At 33.7% G+C, this 16,567-nt stretch overlaps 1 protein-coding gene across 11 annotated transcripts in view; it reads right to left on the reverse strand.

Moving 5' to 3' along the window:
- The window catches only part of ADAM18 (ADAM metallopeptidase domain 18), a 128,220-nt gene that overhangs the window by 52,616 nt on the left and 59,037 nt on the right, over positions 1 to 16,567 (reverse strand). For 10 of the 11 annotated variants that reach the window (XR_012123772.1, XR_012123771.1, XM_073218823.1 and 7 more), the window contains 5 exons: positions 14,623 to 14,688; positions 11,526 to 11,597; positions 11,154 to 11,320; positions 10,337 to 10,418; positions 947 to 1,083 (listed from right to left, as the gene is read on the reverse strand). Coding sequence is in view for 9 of the 11 variants with exons in the window: in XM_073218823.1 (XP_073074924.1) it covers positions 947 to 1,083; positions 10,337 to 10,418; positions 11,154 to 11,320; positions 11,526 to 11,597; positions 14,623 to 14,688 (524 nt within the window). In the remaining 2 variants the exon portion in view is untranslated. The remainder of the gene's footprint in view (positions 1 to 946; positions 1,084 to 10,336; positions 10,419 to 11,153; positions 11,321 to 11,525; positions 11,598 to 14,622; positions 14,689 to 16,567) is intronic. The other variant, XM_073218827.1, reaches the window with a different exon arrangement.

Here is a 16,567-nt window from a genome sequence, read left to right on the forward strand (position 1 = left end):
ACCTTATCACAATAATTGAATATACCCAGCTTTAATTAAAGCCAGACCCTCCACTTATGCACTAGATTCTATCCTGATTTACTCAGTGATTTTGCTTTTTAAGTCTTCTTTATATATAACATCATCTTTTCCTACTTTTCTCTTCATTTCTATCAGTCTGATGTGGAGTTGACTATAAAGATGATAGTGTTTCCCATCCATACAAGCTCTCTTTTGATCATAAATTCCACTTCATACTCCCCAAAAGTTTGTATTTATCATCTCCATTATTACACATCCCATATAGTTTATCAAGCTCCTAAAAACAGTCTAAATATTTTTGGGGATTGTGCTGAATTTATAAGCCTCTTCTGGAAATATCAGCGATTTTATAGTAGGTTTACCTATATCCTTAGTGCTGGTATACATATGCTGTTTTTCTAGAATGATCATCCGAGTGAGTTTTTGATATTGTTATTGTTCTAACTATATACTGATTCTGTTGATTTAAGTAGGTAGTCAATTATAATGCCAGCAAATAAAGACAATGTTTGTCCTCTTCAAATCTTTCCTCCTTTTTCTTTCCTTTAAAATACTAGCTAAAACTGCCAGTACTATGTTATATCATTCAGGTAGATGTTAGACATCTTTGCCTTGAGCAACAACTTACTACAAGAGTCAAACAGTAGAATCATATGTTTACACAATATTTCATGGTCTTCATAAATCTTAAAATTTTCCCTCTAATTCTTTTGAGTGAGTATTTCTCAATAGTGGCATTTACTGCTTTCTGTAGTTTTATGTCACTTAAACAAATTTGTTAATGTGAATCTCTGTGTGCAAAACATACCTTTCCAATTTTTGATGTGGAGTTGACTATAAGGAGTATAAGGAATAAATTCATTACATGTTGTAAACAACCTCATAAATATATATAAAGTTAATTATGAATAAAAAGAAGCCTTACAATGCTTCATGATTCATTATGCACGTAGCTCTTGGACAAAAACACTTATTGATGTCATCATATGTTAATCCAATTTTAAGGCCAAGTAGTTGAGCTATAATAACTGAAAATCCCTCCAAAGTTATTGCATCTGGATACTAAAGAGAATCAAAGGGAAAACAATCATATAAGAAGAAAACACATCAAGAAATAAACCATTTTTATTCCTGTAAAATATTTGTATTTTAATATTGTCTATGTTAAGCTATTTTACATCTTATTTTGATATGTCATTGATATGCATATCCATACTAGTTAATAGATTAAGAAGCACAAAATGTAAAAAGTAATGAAACTACCAACAGTCTCTTGTTTAAAATTTGGCATGCCTGGCTTCTATAGCCCTAAACACATTTAGTATTTCCAATGGAATCAATATGAAACACATTTATTTAACTTTCCATTAAATCAGCCCCTCCCATTAACACATTTTAATTCAATATGCACATGTGTCAGGCCCTACAATAGATAGGAATATAGTGGCGCGCATGCAAGAAATGGATGTTGTCTACACCTGGAACTTATATTAAAGAAAGGAATAAAGAAAATGCACAGGAAATTGACAACCAACTTCCCAAACAGAGAGAGGTCATGTAAAGTGCTCTGAAGAAAATGAAGTGCTCCAGTAAAGAATTTTGAGGTGGATATAGATAAGATGGTTAGAACAACCTATTTGTGGAATTGATATTTTGGCTGAGCTACAGAGTCTGGGGAATGATCCAGCAGCATGGTGACGCGTGGGGCGGCTGTGTGGGACCCCGGCCAGCGCTGGTAGCACATGAGTGAAGACATAACCCGGCAGGAGTCAGAGACAGAGACAAAGCAATGATGAGGAAATTTGGAATGAGGAGGTATGAAAAAAAGTTTAGTAGCAGTGTAAAGTGGCATTTCACATTAACTTTGATAAATCAAGAAATTTTTCTCATCTCTTTAATCTATTATAAGCAAAATTCCTAGAACTTCTCTAATTTGTCTACATCAATTGAAATTTATAGTGAGTAAAATTTAAGTAATTCATACCTAAAGAGAAAAAAGATAGTATATGTGTGTGAATGAAAACATGGAATATTATGGAGCAACATGGAATTATCAGTTAATAGACACTTTCTCCTATTGCTCTACAAGAGCTAAGTTTAAAAGAAAGGGAAAATCTTAGTATCAGAATTTGAATGGAGGTTAAAGACGGAGTACGAACATGAGAGATGATATTTGGCTGGCTGTCATTTTTTAGGGCAAGATGTAGGAAACAGAAGCTGAACTTTTAATGCCAACTCAGAGGACTGAAAATGTAAAACATAAAACAAATACTAAAATGACAGACTGGGATAGAAACATGTCAACAATTAGATTTAATGCAAACTGTCTAAACATACCCATTAAAAGCCACAGACTAGCAAAATTCAGGGGAAAAAATGACCCAACTATATGCTGTTTATATAAACTTACATAAGATAAAAGTAAGTTAAGAAAAAATATATGTCAATATTTATCACAAGAAGGCCAGAGAGGCTTTACTAATAACAGTTGCAAGTTAATGTCAAAGAAAAAATTATCAAGGACAAAGGGTATTATAACATAATAAAAAGGTTCACTTCACCAATAAAACTTAATAACCTTAAATCAGGCACCAAACAACAGAACTGCAAGACTTACAAAGCAAAAACTGACACAGTGAAAAGAACACATATACAAATAGACAGTTGGAGACTTCAACAACACTCTCACAATAAGTGATAAAAAAATAGATAAAAAATCAAAAATTGTTTAGAAGACATGAACACCACCACCAAACAATGTCTATAAACTGGCATTTATAGAACACTTAACCACAGCATGATACACATTTTTTCATACACACATTGAGTATTCACTGAGACCATATCCCATTTAATAAAACAAAACAACTGTAAAAGAACTTAAAGAATACAATATGCATTCTCTGAGTATAAAAGAATTAAGTTAGAACAGGAAAATCTCCAAACTCATGACACACAGATACTGCACAACACATTTTTAAACAATTTACGTCAAAAAAGTATCTTTCTATTTATCTCTTTATATATATGTATGTATCTATCTATCACATCCACTCTTACCACTCCTATTGACCATAGTGTTAGAAGTACTAGCCAATACAGTAAGTCAATAAAAGCACACAGATTAGAAAGAAAAAAACCAAACTGTCCCTAGTTGTGGAAGACATAATTATCTATGTAATATGTGAAAATCTCAAGTGATATTAAAAATAAAAGCTCAGAAAACTAAAAATGAGAGCTTAGAAAGTGAGCAGTAAAATGATAAAATGCTGATACACAGTCAAATGGAACTTGACACAAGTTGAACTTGGATACAAGTTCAACAAACACAAATCCATCATATTTATATTAGCACAGAATGAATAAAACAAACATTGAAAACAATACCATTTATAATTTCTCTAAAAAAGTGAAAATATTTAGGCATATCTATCAGTTTACTAGGGCTTCCATAACAAAGTACCACAAAGTAGGTGGTTTAAACAATAGTAATTAATTTTCTCATAATTCTGAAGGCTAGAAGTCCCAGATCAAGTTGACAGGGCTGGTTACATCTAAGGCCTTTCTCTCTGGCTTACAGATGACCGGTGTCTGTGGTCACGTGATCCATTCTCAGAGTGTGTCTGTGTCCTAATCTCTTTTATAAGAAAAGCAGTCACATTGGATTAGTAACCTCCATATGACTTCATTTTACATTCATTACCTCTTTAAAGGCCCTGTCTCCAAATACAGTCACATTCTTAGGTACTAGGGGTGGAATTTTAATATATTATTTTGGGAAGACATAATTCAGCCCCATAATAATATAAAGAAAACAAAACATGTATAGGAACTATATGCTTAAAATCAGAAAATGCTGAACAAGTAAGTCCAAAGGAAATAGAGAAACAAAGCATGTTCATGGCTTAAAAATTACAACAGAGTAAAGAGGTCAATTCTCCCCAAATTGATCTATAGGTTTAATGAACGCCTATCAAATCATTGCCATGTTTTTTAAAAAAATGATTCTAAAATTTAAATAGAAAGGCTCAGTAATTAGAATAGTGAAAACAATTTTGAAATAGAATCAATTTGCCCAATTTTAAGTCTTACCATATATTTAGAATAATCAAAACAATGTAACATCAGAAAGATAGACAAATAGATCAATGAAACAGACAAGAGATTCCAGACAAATATACTCAAGTGATTTTTGACAATGGTGCAAAATCAATGTAATGTCTCCTCTTTCAATTCTGATTTTATTTATTTAAATCTTCTCTTTTTGATGCTTAGTATGTTTAGATAATTTTATCTTTTTTAAAAACTAGTTTTGTCAATTTTTCTATAGTTTTTCTGTTTTCTATGCTGTACATAAACTCAAGAAAAAAAGACAGAAATAGAGAAAATACACTCATTTTATACAATCATGATTACCCTGATATCAAATAAAAAAATACTCCTTATGAAAAAGACAGCTTCAGTTTAATACACCTCATCAACATAAATGCAAAATTTCTTAACAAATTTTACCAAATCTAATCCAACATAAAAAAAAGAATGTATTAAGACCAAGTGAGGTTTATTCTAGGAATGCAAAGCTGGTTCAACAAATGAAAAATCCATCAATAATATACTCACCATATCAACAGACTAAAGAATAAAAACCATATGAGTGTATACATGCAAAAAAAGGCATTTGACAAATACAACATCCATTTCTGGTATACCAAATAACCAAATAAAAAAACCTATCATTAAAGTGAGTATGGAAGGGAGCTTCCTTACTCTAGTAAAGGGCCTCTAACAAAAACCTACAGCTAGCATCATATGAAACTGTGAAAGAATGAAAATACATTCCCTTCAAGATTGGGAACACAGCAAGGATTAGGACTCACCTCTTCTATTCAATAAGAGGATTCTGGCCAGTGGAATATGTCAAAGGAAATAAGAGGCAGGCAGATTGGAATGGAATAAATAACATTATCTCCATCTGATGACCTAATTATCTACACAGAGAACCCCATAGTGTACCAAACAACTCATATAACTGTCTCTCCCTGCCTACAGAGGACTGTGACCACAAGCAGCACAGTCAAGGGCGAGTGTAATGAGCATCATAAATACACTCCCATAGCACCTTGTGTATAGGCCTGTGAATTCCTTTCTTTTTATTATGCCAACTTCATTGCAAATATACCACCACTAATCACATGTTTCAGTCAATCAGTGTAACTGTTACAGCCACTCCCAAATGTTAGAGAGAACACACTAAATCCAAAATCTCAAGTATTTTCACCTCTGCTAATAAATTTAATTTGAACCAAAGATCATCCCATACTTCTTTGTCTAGAACCTTCAGTATCTATTTCCTTCCATGTTCCCCAGAACGTATCAATATAAATTAGCAAAATCTCATAAATTGTTTTGGCTTATAAACTACCACCTTCCAGGGAAGCTCTTACAACTTTTATTATTAATCTGTGAGCATAAGGGTTGATGGGAATAGGGTAGAGGTGGGGAAATTATGGTTCATAGACCAAACCCAGCCTGTGACCAGTACAGTCTGTCAATAAGAATGTATTTAAAATTTTATATATTTTTCAACAGCTGAAAAAAATCAAAAGAAAAATAATATTTTGTAACAGGTGAAGATTATATGAGATTGATATTTCAGTATTCATCAATAACATTTGCTGAAACATGGTCATGCTCATAAATTTACACCCTTCGTACACTGGCTTTTGTACCATAATGGCAGAGCTGAGTAGCTGTGACACAGTTTATATGGCCCAGGAAGCCTAAAGCATTCACCATCTGGCCCTTTACATAAAAACTTTGCCAATTGAGAGATTACAGTGAATAGATGTCATGATAAGGCATCCAACTGAAATGAGGCCATTGCATGATTTCTAAATAAGAGAAGCAAGAAGGTCCATCTCACCACACAGAGGAGGATCAGCTGCTTCAGTGGACAAAATTTTTAGAAGGGCTTGGGGGTTTTAGACTTATTAGATGCATCTTAGTTTGTCCAATGTTACCATCCCAAATCTAAGGTCTCACTCCTTTCCAGTTAATGCCCTAATTATAGAATAACAGGTGTGGAGCCAAGTTGATTTTGATTCTGTGACATGGCTAATTCATTTGGGACATGATTCTCAGCTATATTGGCCTAGACGTTAACAAAAAGAGGAAGAAAGAGAGAGATAAAGAGAGACAGACTACTTTAAAGTCAGCACAGAATCCAAGAAGAAATAGTTTAATAAAAGCACCTGGTTGACAGGTAACAAAATATAGATGAAGCAACAGAAGATGAGGAGGCAACTCTGAGATCTGGAAAGCAGAATGTTGCCACCAACACCAGGACAGGATGTATGAATGAGGAGCTATGGACAGAATCCACAAATAAGTGCTGTTCAGCAGGAGGTGAGCCCACAGAGCTGCTTCACAGGACCAGGAAGCAGTAGCTCTGAGACACTTCCAAGCAGGGACAGAATCCATACGGAGAATCCTATAGTGTATCACACAACTCATGTAACTGTCTCTCCCAGCCTAGAGGACAGTGATCACAAGAAGCACAGTCAAGGGCGAGTGTAATGAGCATAATAAATACACTCCCACACCACCATGTGTATAGGGCCAGTACGTAGAGATTCCATGACATTTCTGCCCTCTAATCATCCACATTGCTGAACATACTTAATAGCCAAATAGCAATGCAGCTGGGGAATGTATAGTTCCCTGTGAGACAGAGCAGGGCAGGGATAAGCAGGAAATAGGTCTGAGAGGATGTGGTGAGTGACTGATCCAAAATATGAATATTAGGAAATATTACACGATGTATAAAGAAAAAAATTTGAGAAAACAAATGACATAAGTCAAATGCTCTAATACATAACTCACAAATATCCAAAATGAAAGAGAGAAAAAATTATCAAATATATAATATAGTAAAGTTTCTCAAGTCAAAAGTAAATTAGCATCCAGATTGAAAGGGCTTCAACATAACCAGCATATTGGATCATAAAAGACACCAAGTCAATGTTTCCACAGAGAAAACAAGTAGGCCACATACACAATGAATGAGACTAAGAATGACACTGGATTTCTAAATAGAAGCTAAGAGACAAAGGAGAAGACCTTTAAAATTCTGAGGTACAATTGTTTTAAAACTAAAATTAACTGAACAATCTTTTAAAATAATTAAATACATTTTCAATAATGCAACTCCCCAACAATTTAATACCTATTTACTTTTTCAGTAAATTATAGGAATATGTATTCTATCAATATAGCAAGTCATGAAAGAAGAATGTACATATTACAAAGGAGATAAGAGAGAGATTCTTGAACACCAGCTATGCCAAAAGTCTAACAAAGATTGGTGGTAAAAAAAAGAAATGTCTTGGGTTAAAGAGAGGAATGTCTGAAATGTAGAAAATTAGAGGCAATTTTTAATTTTATTCAAGATTTTGGGTAAAAACAGTATGATGCAATTATTTATTTGGGACCAACCAAAAGTTATGTAATAAAAGCAATTTAATCTCAAGTCATTATTTGGCTTCTCAGAAAATAAAACGCAATTCTAATAAGCTATATAACTATAGAGGAAGAATGGAAGAGGCAGAGTGTAGATATGATGAGCTGTTAGGATGTTAAATTCTCACTTTGATAATAGGAAAACAATAGATAATGTCTAGATTTGAATTATGTAAAAAACTCCATGGACACGTTATTCAGAAATATAGAGTAAAAGAATGAACAAATTACCCCTACACATGTAAACATGGATAACTTTCACAGAATTAATTCTGAGCAAAAAATGGCAGACATGGAATACACACTGTATTATTTCATTTACATAAGGCTCAAAAAAATTTCACACTAACCAATGGAGACAGGTGTCAGGACAGAGGTTTTCTTCGGTATGGTTAATAAGTGGGAGGAGGCATGAGTTATAGGGGTGTTCTGAAGTGCTGCCAATATTCCATTTTTTTTCTCTGTGATGTATTATATACCCATGTATTTGACTTAGCCAAAATTAAGATTGTGCTTTTCAGGTATGACTTGTACAATGTTCTCTATACATGATGCTGTTAACCTTAAAAATAAAATAATCAATTTGTTTACTGGCAAAAATGGGTTTATCAGGGGGGAGAGTAGCAAAGATTGCAATCTGGAACAAGCAAAACCATAGGCAAGTTCACAGAACAAAAGAGAGAAACTCTTATAGAGGAAGGGGCCGAGTTGGGAGGGCTGTTTCTAAGCAACAAGTCCATTGGAGTAAACTGGGAGTCCCACAGATCATGGCTTCCTGTTGGCTGGGCCTTTGTGGGGAGGCAGAAGGTACAAACTGTGCTTCCTCCTGCTGGGTAGAGGAAAGTAGCTAAAACAGTATGACGGCTTCCCCCCAGCCCCTACCTTCTAGTGGGGCCTGAGATTTGGAGGCCTGGCGAGTGGGCGAGCTCTCCCTGCAGGCCTCCCAATGCCATATTAATGAGCTTTCCCTTAATTATCTTTCACAATGTACTTCAACACAACTTTTATTTAAAACAAACAAACAAAAAAGGACATGCCCGAAGGAAAAGTTTAAAAAATGGGAAACAGAATTCAGGGGGGATTTACAAGGAACTGACTTAAGTTTTTTTTCATTATTAGTCTTGTAAAAACCATTTGTGTTTATAAGTATATGTGTGTTACTTGACAAAATAAAAATCTTTAAGTAAAAAGTGATTGCAGTAATGTTTCCACATGTATACATCTTTAAAAATAGTTCTGAAATGGTATATAAAATAAGAACAATGCAGAACAACAATACGTGGTTAATGGATACATATATTGTAACAACACTATTAAGAATGCACAGTTTCGTGCCTCATATCGAAATTACTGAGTATCATAATTCTTCCAAGTGGTAAAGATACCTCAAGACAAATGCTGGGCATAGAAGCCACAGGGCATAAATCGGCAAAGAAGTAAAAAACTAACCTTTTCCAACAATATTGCTTCTCTCTCACTTGCCAACTTTACATTTCCCTGTATGGCCCCGGAAGATGACCGGTTAGCCAGAGATGGGTAAGATTCCTCAAGGGAGGAACAACCTAAGACAGGCACAGTCGCAGGGGGGTCATCAGGTGAGAAATTGCGGATCAACAGAGGTGAGGCTTAGAACCTCACCCCCCCTGTTTTGAGAGAAATCTTCTGCATCTGTGGATGTTTTGTTGCCCTTGTCTAGCTTGGATTAATACTTAGTCCATCTGATCATCTACATTTGCCCTCTTACAGCACTAAACTATGTTTTCTACCTTTATCTTGCATCTACCTACCACTTCAGCATTTTATTAAAAAAATAATAATAATAATAAGGGAGAAATGTGGGATTCATATATAAATCAAGTATAAAAATCAAACGAATAATCATAATTGACCTGATGGTTTATAATTCATGATGCATGGTCAAAATCAAAAGTTTCTGTGATGACTGCCCTTGCACTGTTCACCATGTAAGAACTTATTCACTATGTAAGAATTTGTTCACCATGTAAGAACTTGTTCGTTATGCTTCAGAAGATTGGAGACTGTTGAAAATTAGGCTTGGGGTTGATTAATGATTGTGCATTGAGTCCCCTATACAGAATTTTATTGTTGTTAACAACCATTTGATCAATAAATATGAGAGATGCCCTCTCAAAAAAAAAAAGAAAATATTCAGGGAGAATAGTTTCCAAATCCCTTCTCAATTATCAACTTTCTGAGGTAATATTTTATAAAATTTTCATTATCTTAGAGCAAAAATAAAGAAAATAACTTAAAATATATTAATATTTAGAAGAGGAAATACAGGTGCCACTGTTTTGAACATGTTGCATGAGCTGAAGGTAATTTACAAAATATTCTCCTTTTAAAGTATGCATATGAAAATATAGACCACTCTATTTCTCAAATTTTAAGTTATAGCTTATTTTCTATCCAATTAAACATCTTAAAGTTGAAAAAAAAAGAATGCACAAAATGGCAAGCACAAATTTATGATTTTTGCTACATCTTAAATTTGAACGTGACCTACAGGAGGCTTTAATTTTGTTCTATTTTTTGTCCTTAGAAAATGTGATGCACGTATGAATGAGTACACTGATGTTTGTTGATGTTATTTTCCTTATGTTTTAAATTTATATTTAAATAAAGTTTTTGAGATTAAAATGATGTTCCCCCAAAATAATAAATACATATATGAGAAAAAAAAATCAAGTTATTATACATCACTTAACTACATAAGAGAATATAAAATATACTATAAAGTTTAGGGAAATAGTAAAGAAGGATTAAAGTTACATACCACAGCAATACCTGCATCATAGCTTTTATTGCATATTGTGCCAGGAAATGTTGCTCCCACATATTTAGGATGTTTCCTGTAACTACAGCATTACAGCAGTGATTACATATTGCCTTTTTTATTAGCATGATTATTCAGAACAACTCACTGGCTTTCTTATTAAATTATATCTCCCTTCCATAAATGATCTTTCAAATATATTTTTGACCTGGATAATATCTAATATATAAAGTGCTCAAGTCACCAAAAACTATTACTTGCTATAGTACCGATTTTCTTCCCTCATCTATCTCCTGGACTTGATATAATTTTATTATCTCTAATTCTCCTCAATTTCCCTTACTCTGCATTCACTGTTACACTAAAAGTTAAAACAAAAGGGATTTTTAATTATTGGAAAAAGACATCCTGCCTGTCCTAAAGGTAAGCACTTGTTAAAATTAAATATAACCAAAAAATCCAAACCCCTCTTCATGTCGAACAGTAGACATGAAATGTATTAATATATATAGGCAATACTAACAGAAGAGTGTCAATTTTTACATCATTAATAAGCTATGCATTATATTTGTTCTGTAGTATCATTCATATAATGAAAGTTCATGAAACATAGATCTTTTCACATAAATTATGCTCCGAAATATACTGAGTGAAATGATTCATGTTGTTATTTTTATCATATTTCCAACTACACTATCACAACTATGACAAAGGCTAAGTTTAATTTAACATCTCCAAAGGGCCTACAGAAAGCTGACATCCATGATAGATGCATTAAATTATCAAATTAATAGAATTATTTATGTATAGTTCTTACATAAGCAAGAATGCTGTGTCGTGGGGCCATAGGGTAAGAGAGCCCTGGTTCCATGTCACAAATCTTTGTAATAAATCATCAGCATCCCCACTGGTAGGAATTTGGTTTTTATCTCTCCACAGTTCCAAAGAAGACAATATCACAGTCAGTTTGAACTGAGAAAACATCTAAAGATAAGATTTGTGGTATATTTATTCAAGTAACAAATTATTACATCAAAACAGTGCATAATGAATGAAGAAAAAGTTCAGTTGACTATTTTGGATATGAAACTAATTAAGGGCCTTTAAGTCATTAATTAGTCATGATAAAATGGAAATTATTTTTAATGAATTTTCATAAAATTATCAATGTAAAAGTGTTAAAACTTACAGTGTTGACAAGGCCAATAATCTGGATAATTTTCTGTGTTACAGCCATCATTTCTGATCCCATATAATTATACTGGAAAACAAATTTTTTATGATTCTTTTAAAATGTGAATGACAGAAATTGTTGTGTATAGTGGATATATCTTGATGATAACAGGCAGGAAAACCAAACCATAGGATCTGTCAAACAATTTGAAGTATGCTACTATGAAGACGATTACACTTACAATAAAAGAAAACAATGAAAAGAAAAAATCATAAGTGAGCATTCAAAATAGATTCTCACTTTTTAATATTTTAAACACTCTTGTGCAAAAACAATCTAAATCAAGTGGTATGAAAATGATTTTCCACATTCTGCTCTATGGTAAAGGCTTTCTTCAGCTAGAAATTTTCTAGCTGACACAGTATCTCCTGGGCATTCTTAGGAAATTAAGAAGAGCAAATGAAGAAAACATTAAAAAATATATACCGATAGGCAAAAAGGAAGAAATCCCAATGATGTAAAGTAAAAATTATGTGGAATAAATGATTTGAAAAGGTTTGATAAAAAATAAAACAAAATATGCTTCAGAAGATTGGAGACTGACGAGAATTAGGCTTGAGATGGATTAATGATTGTACATTGAGTGTTGACCCCCCTATACTGAATTTTACTGTTGTTAACAACCATTTGATCAATAAATATGAGAGATGCCCTCTCAAAAAAAAAATAAATAAATAAAATAAAACAAAATAATGTAAATGGAAGGAGAAAGGAAAAGTTGGTCTCTGAAACTGGTAAATTTTGGAGAAGATACGGACTCATGTTATTTGGGAGCTTAATTAGTACATTTGTTCTTTGCATTCATATTTTGAAAATGCTTAAAACCTCTGCAAAAGTTGTCAATTCTACAAATTGAAAATAAGGACTCCTACCAAATCTTAGAAATCTGTATAGCTTGTTCACTCACAGTTGCAATAGAATTGAAATGGATGGACTACTCATGAGTGTTAATAAGAGAAGTAATGTAAAATTACATACTTCTATTGGATGAATTAAAAATTAGATATATTCCAGACAAAATGATGTCTTCCTGGTAATACAAAAGGCACTGAATTAGGCAGCTTATATATATACTCCTATACAACACACAAATAAGAAAAATCCTATTTATGAAACTGAAGATCATCAAAGAGTAGAATATATAATTTCCTATACGAAGTTCGTCATGACACTTTGGAAGATATCATTAGCTTCGAAGGTTTTATTTCACGAGGCCAAAATTCTTGGTATATAAAGAACACACAGCAATGCTTAATTAGTAGGAAGTAATACAGATGATAAAATGTGGAAAACAAAATTGACACAATTAAAAGAATTTAAGAAACCCACAATAACAGTTCAAGATATTAACTATTTCAGGAACTGATAGGACAAAAGGACTCAGTGAACACAGAGGGCCTGAATAGCAGAGTTAAAATATTTGCTTCATTAGTATGTACAGCAGTACAACCAACAATGCAGGATATATAAACCCTTTCCAAATGTAAACAGAACATTTACAACATTGACCATATAGTGGGCTAAAAAGGGAGTCACAATACATATCAAAGATTTTACATCATTCAGATCATGCTCTTTTACTAATATGGAATAAAACTAAATATGAACAACAAAAATATAACCTAGAAACCCCCAAATAACTTGAATCTAACCAATACAACTCTAAATTACTCAAGGGTCAAACACATACATCCACACGTACAAATGAATAAGAAAATGACTTAAAAAAAAACTAAATCTTGATGGAAATCAGGCATATCAAAATTTGTTTTACTAGAAACAACAAAAAAACCCTGTATTGTATATCTGCTCTTTGACTAAAGATAAAATTTTAACCAGGAACACATTAGAAAGTAAGTAATGGATGAAATCAGTGATCCGATCTAAATCAGAGCAGCAGGGAGGAAATAACAAAGAAAAGAGGAAAGCAATAAACTGAGAAATGAACATTAAAAAATCAAGAAATCCAAACAGTTTCTATGAAAAGATGAGTACAGTTGATAAACCCTTGGTAAGTACTACAAAGAAAATACCATGTGAATTTTTACCACTGTCAGGAGGGCGATCTGCACTCTCAAGTTCACTGCAGCCTTTTTCACACTTGCCTATGGATGGAAATAATCTAAGTGTCCATTAGTGGATGAACAGACAAGGAAAGGTATACATACAGATACAAGGGAATATTATTCAGTCATAAAAAAGGAGGAAACCCTCCCATTTGCAACAACATGATGCACCTGGAGGGCATAAGGCTCCGTGCAGTAGGCCAGACAGAGAAAGGCAAAAGCGCATGGTATCACTTGCACATAGAATATAAAAAACAAAAAAGCTGGTATCATAGAAACAGAATGCCAGTGACTGGAGGAAGGAGAAATGAGAAGGGTAGGTCAAAGTTATAAGAAGTTCTGTTATAAGAAGTTCTGAACTACAAGTTCTGAAGCTCCCATGGACTGCATGGTGACTAGAGTTAGTAATAGCATTGTATACTTAAAGGTTGCTGTGAGTAGATCTTAAGTGTTCTCAACATGCACACACATGTGCACACACACACACACACACACACACAGGGAAGAGAGAGTGAACTATGTGAAGTGATGGATGTATTAATTATCTTGATCCTGGCTATTAATGGACAGTGTATACATAGATAAATCATCACATTGTGTACTTTAAATATATACCATTATATTTGTCCATTATTCTGCCATAAAGTTGGAAAATTATATTAAATGAATTAGTAAGCTGATCACTGTCAGGTATGCTCAAAGAAAACAATGTAGCCTGAGAGGCTAGAGCAGGTTAAGGGCAGCACAAGGCTGCTAGGCAGTGCGGTCAAGGCTGAGGACGGGGAGCGAGGGAGACAGTGTACGGCAATCTAGGCTAGTCATGGCTGAGTAACACCTAAAATAATATATCTTTATTTGAAAATTTAAAAGTCCATGAAATATTTGAAATTAAGGAAAAATTTTCAATAAGTTTAAAGAAAGAGACAGAAAAAAAGAAGGGGGAAAGGAGCCTGGAAGGGCAGATAGGAGCAGGAAATTTCACTTACCAAAGCTTTTTCCACTATGATGTGCATTTTTAGATATTGAGGTAATAGTTTTGAAATAATTTTTTCCTGAAAAAAAAAGAAATGGGATTTATCAAATGTTAATCATGTGTTGAATTTCTTAAGTGCAAAGAGTGACACGTAAAGAAGGTAAAAAAGGTTGCATATAGTACCATCATGAGGACTTAAGTATAAAAATTAATTTCCAATCAGAGAATTGCACTTGGAAACATATTCCAAGTTTAAAGGGATGCAGTGAGCCTGCTAGAGTAATGTAGGAATCAGTACTCCCTATTAATACTGAATAGGAAAGTAAATATAAACATGCACATTCTGTTGTCTTCATCTCATGACCAATGTATACCAGTTCACACTAGAGAACTGGACTGTTGTCTTCCTTTCATTCAGCAGAAAATAACAGGAAATGTTTGAGAACTCATAGTCTACCCAGAAATTCAGATAAACAGTGTGACTTGTATTAACTGTATGTGCATACAGGAAAGAACAGAGAGTAAAATATCAGAAATAATTCCTTAGCTCTGGGGCATCAGCCATGTGTGCCATTTGATGGGATGAATAATCCTGGATTGTGCCAAGTCAGTGAGCTATAAATCAATTTACTACATCATTGTGTAGCACTTATAATGGCAATTTTTTTGTGAACTAATTTTCTCACACACTGAAATGCCATTTCACATAGAAAAATTGTAAAGAAACAAAAGTTTCGTACTTGATCCTAATACATTGATCCCTAAATGTAAGAGTAAGAGGGGTACAAAGGTTGGGTGTATCATAAAATAGCGTGGGTTAAAATAAACAAGCAAATAAACTGGACTCAGTTGGTAGAGCCTTGGTTTAAATAAGTTCGTTTATATTTCCATAGGGAAGTGCAGTATGCCTGCACCCCACGCATCTAATATTGTTATTATCTGTCTGTCTGACTACATGCACACAGGGAATTTTGTAGGAAAGGAAGTGCTCTTAACTCTCATTGTCCCTCATAAGATTTTGAGTTTGGTTTCAAGCACTTTTTTATCACATTCTCTGCAATTTTTCAACACTTACTAGTTCTTTATAACAATGGTGACCAAATAATGTATTGTTCAGACTGAAATAATGTGGAGTGGGAAGGGGGTTCACAAGAAATATAAATTATATAATTATTGAAATTGAGATTTAGTTCAATTTTATTACTTTGGTAGACCTAGAAATATTTCTACTCAAAAGTTATTTTCAAGAGTAGGTTTCTTCTAACTGTATACATACATTATCTGAGTATACAAAGTCAAAAATTTTTCAAAGTTTTTCAGTAATAAAAAATAGTGTAAGCAAAACCCTAGTTCTTGATAAATACTTACGTACTTCAGTTTCTTGCCTGTATGTCCCTCTAATATTTCTGATATTTTGGAACAATAACATCTCTCAGTATCATCTTAACATTTTCATTACAATGTCTGACTTTGTTCAAGGTTGATTAAATGGGTAATACATTTAAAACTGTTTTGCTGAATTTCTAAAGGCCAAGTTCGGGCTGGCATCAAAGGGCGAAATCTCTGGGAGCCATAAAAGTAGTTGGTTTTGTAACCACTCCAGAGGGAGTTATGAGCTGGGGTCTGGCTCCTCGCAGGCTGCCAGGAAAGGGAAAGGGTGACTGCATAGATGTGGAAACTGTCCCTGTGGGTCTGTTTTGTTCCTGGAGTTTACAGATAGAAACAGCACAAAGGCAAACCAAGCAGTGGAACTGAAAATTGCCACAAGACCCTTAACTGACACTCCTTTTAGATTCGCAAAAAACCTGCAGGCCTGCAGGTAGGCTTGTTAATAGCTCTGCCTACAGCTAGAGATCAGCAAATACCCCTTGCCCGAGGCTTGTGTCCCCCAGAAAGATAAGAAAATATGTACAAAATAATGATTGTCTCATCAAGGATTTGTAGAGACACCATGACCA

This window comes from Manis javanica, chromosome 12, assembly GCF_040802235.1.
Source record: "Manis javanica isolate MJ-LG chromosome 12, MJ_LKY, whole genome shotgun sequence".
Classification (NCBI taxonomy): domain Eukaryota; kingdom Metazoa; phylum Chordata; class Mammalia; order Pholidota; family Manidae; genus Manis; species Manis javanica.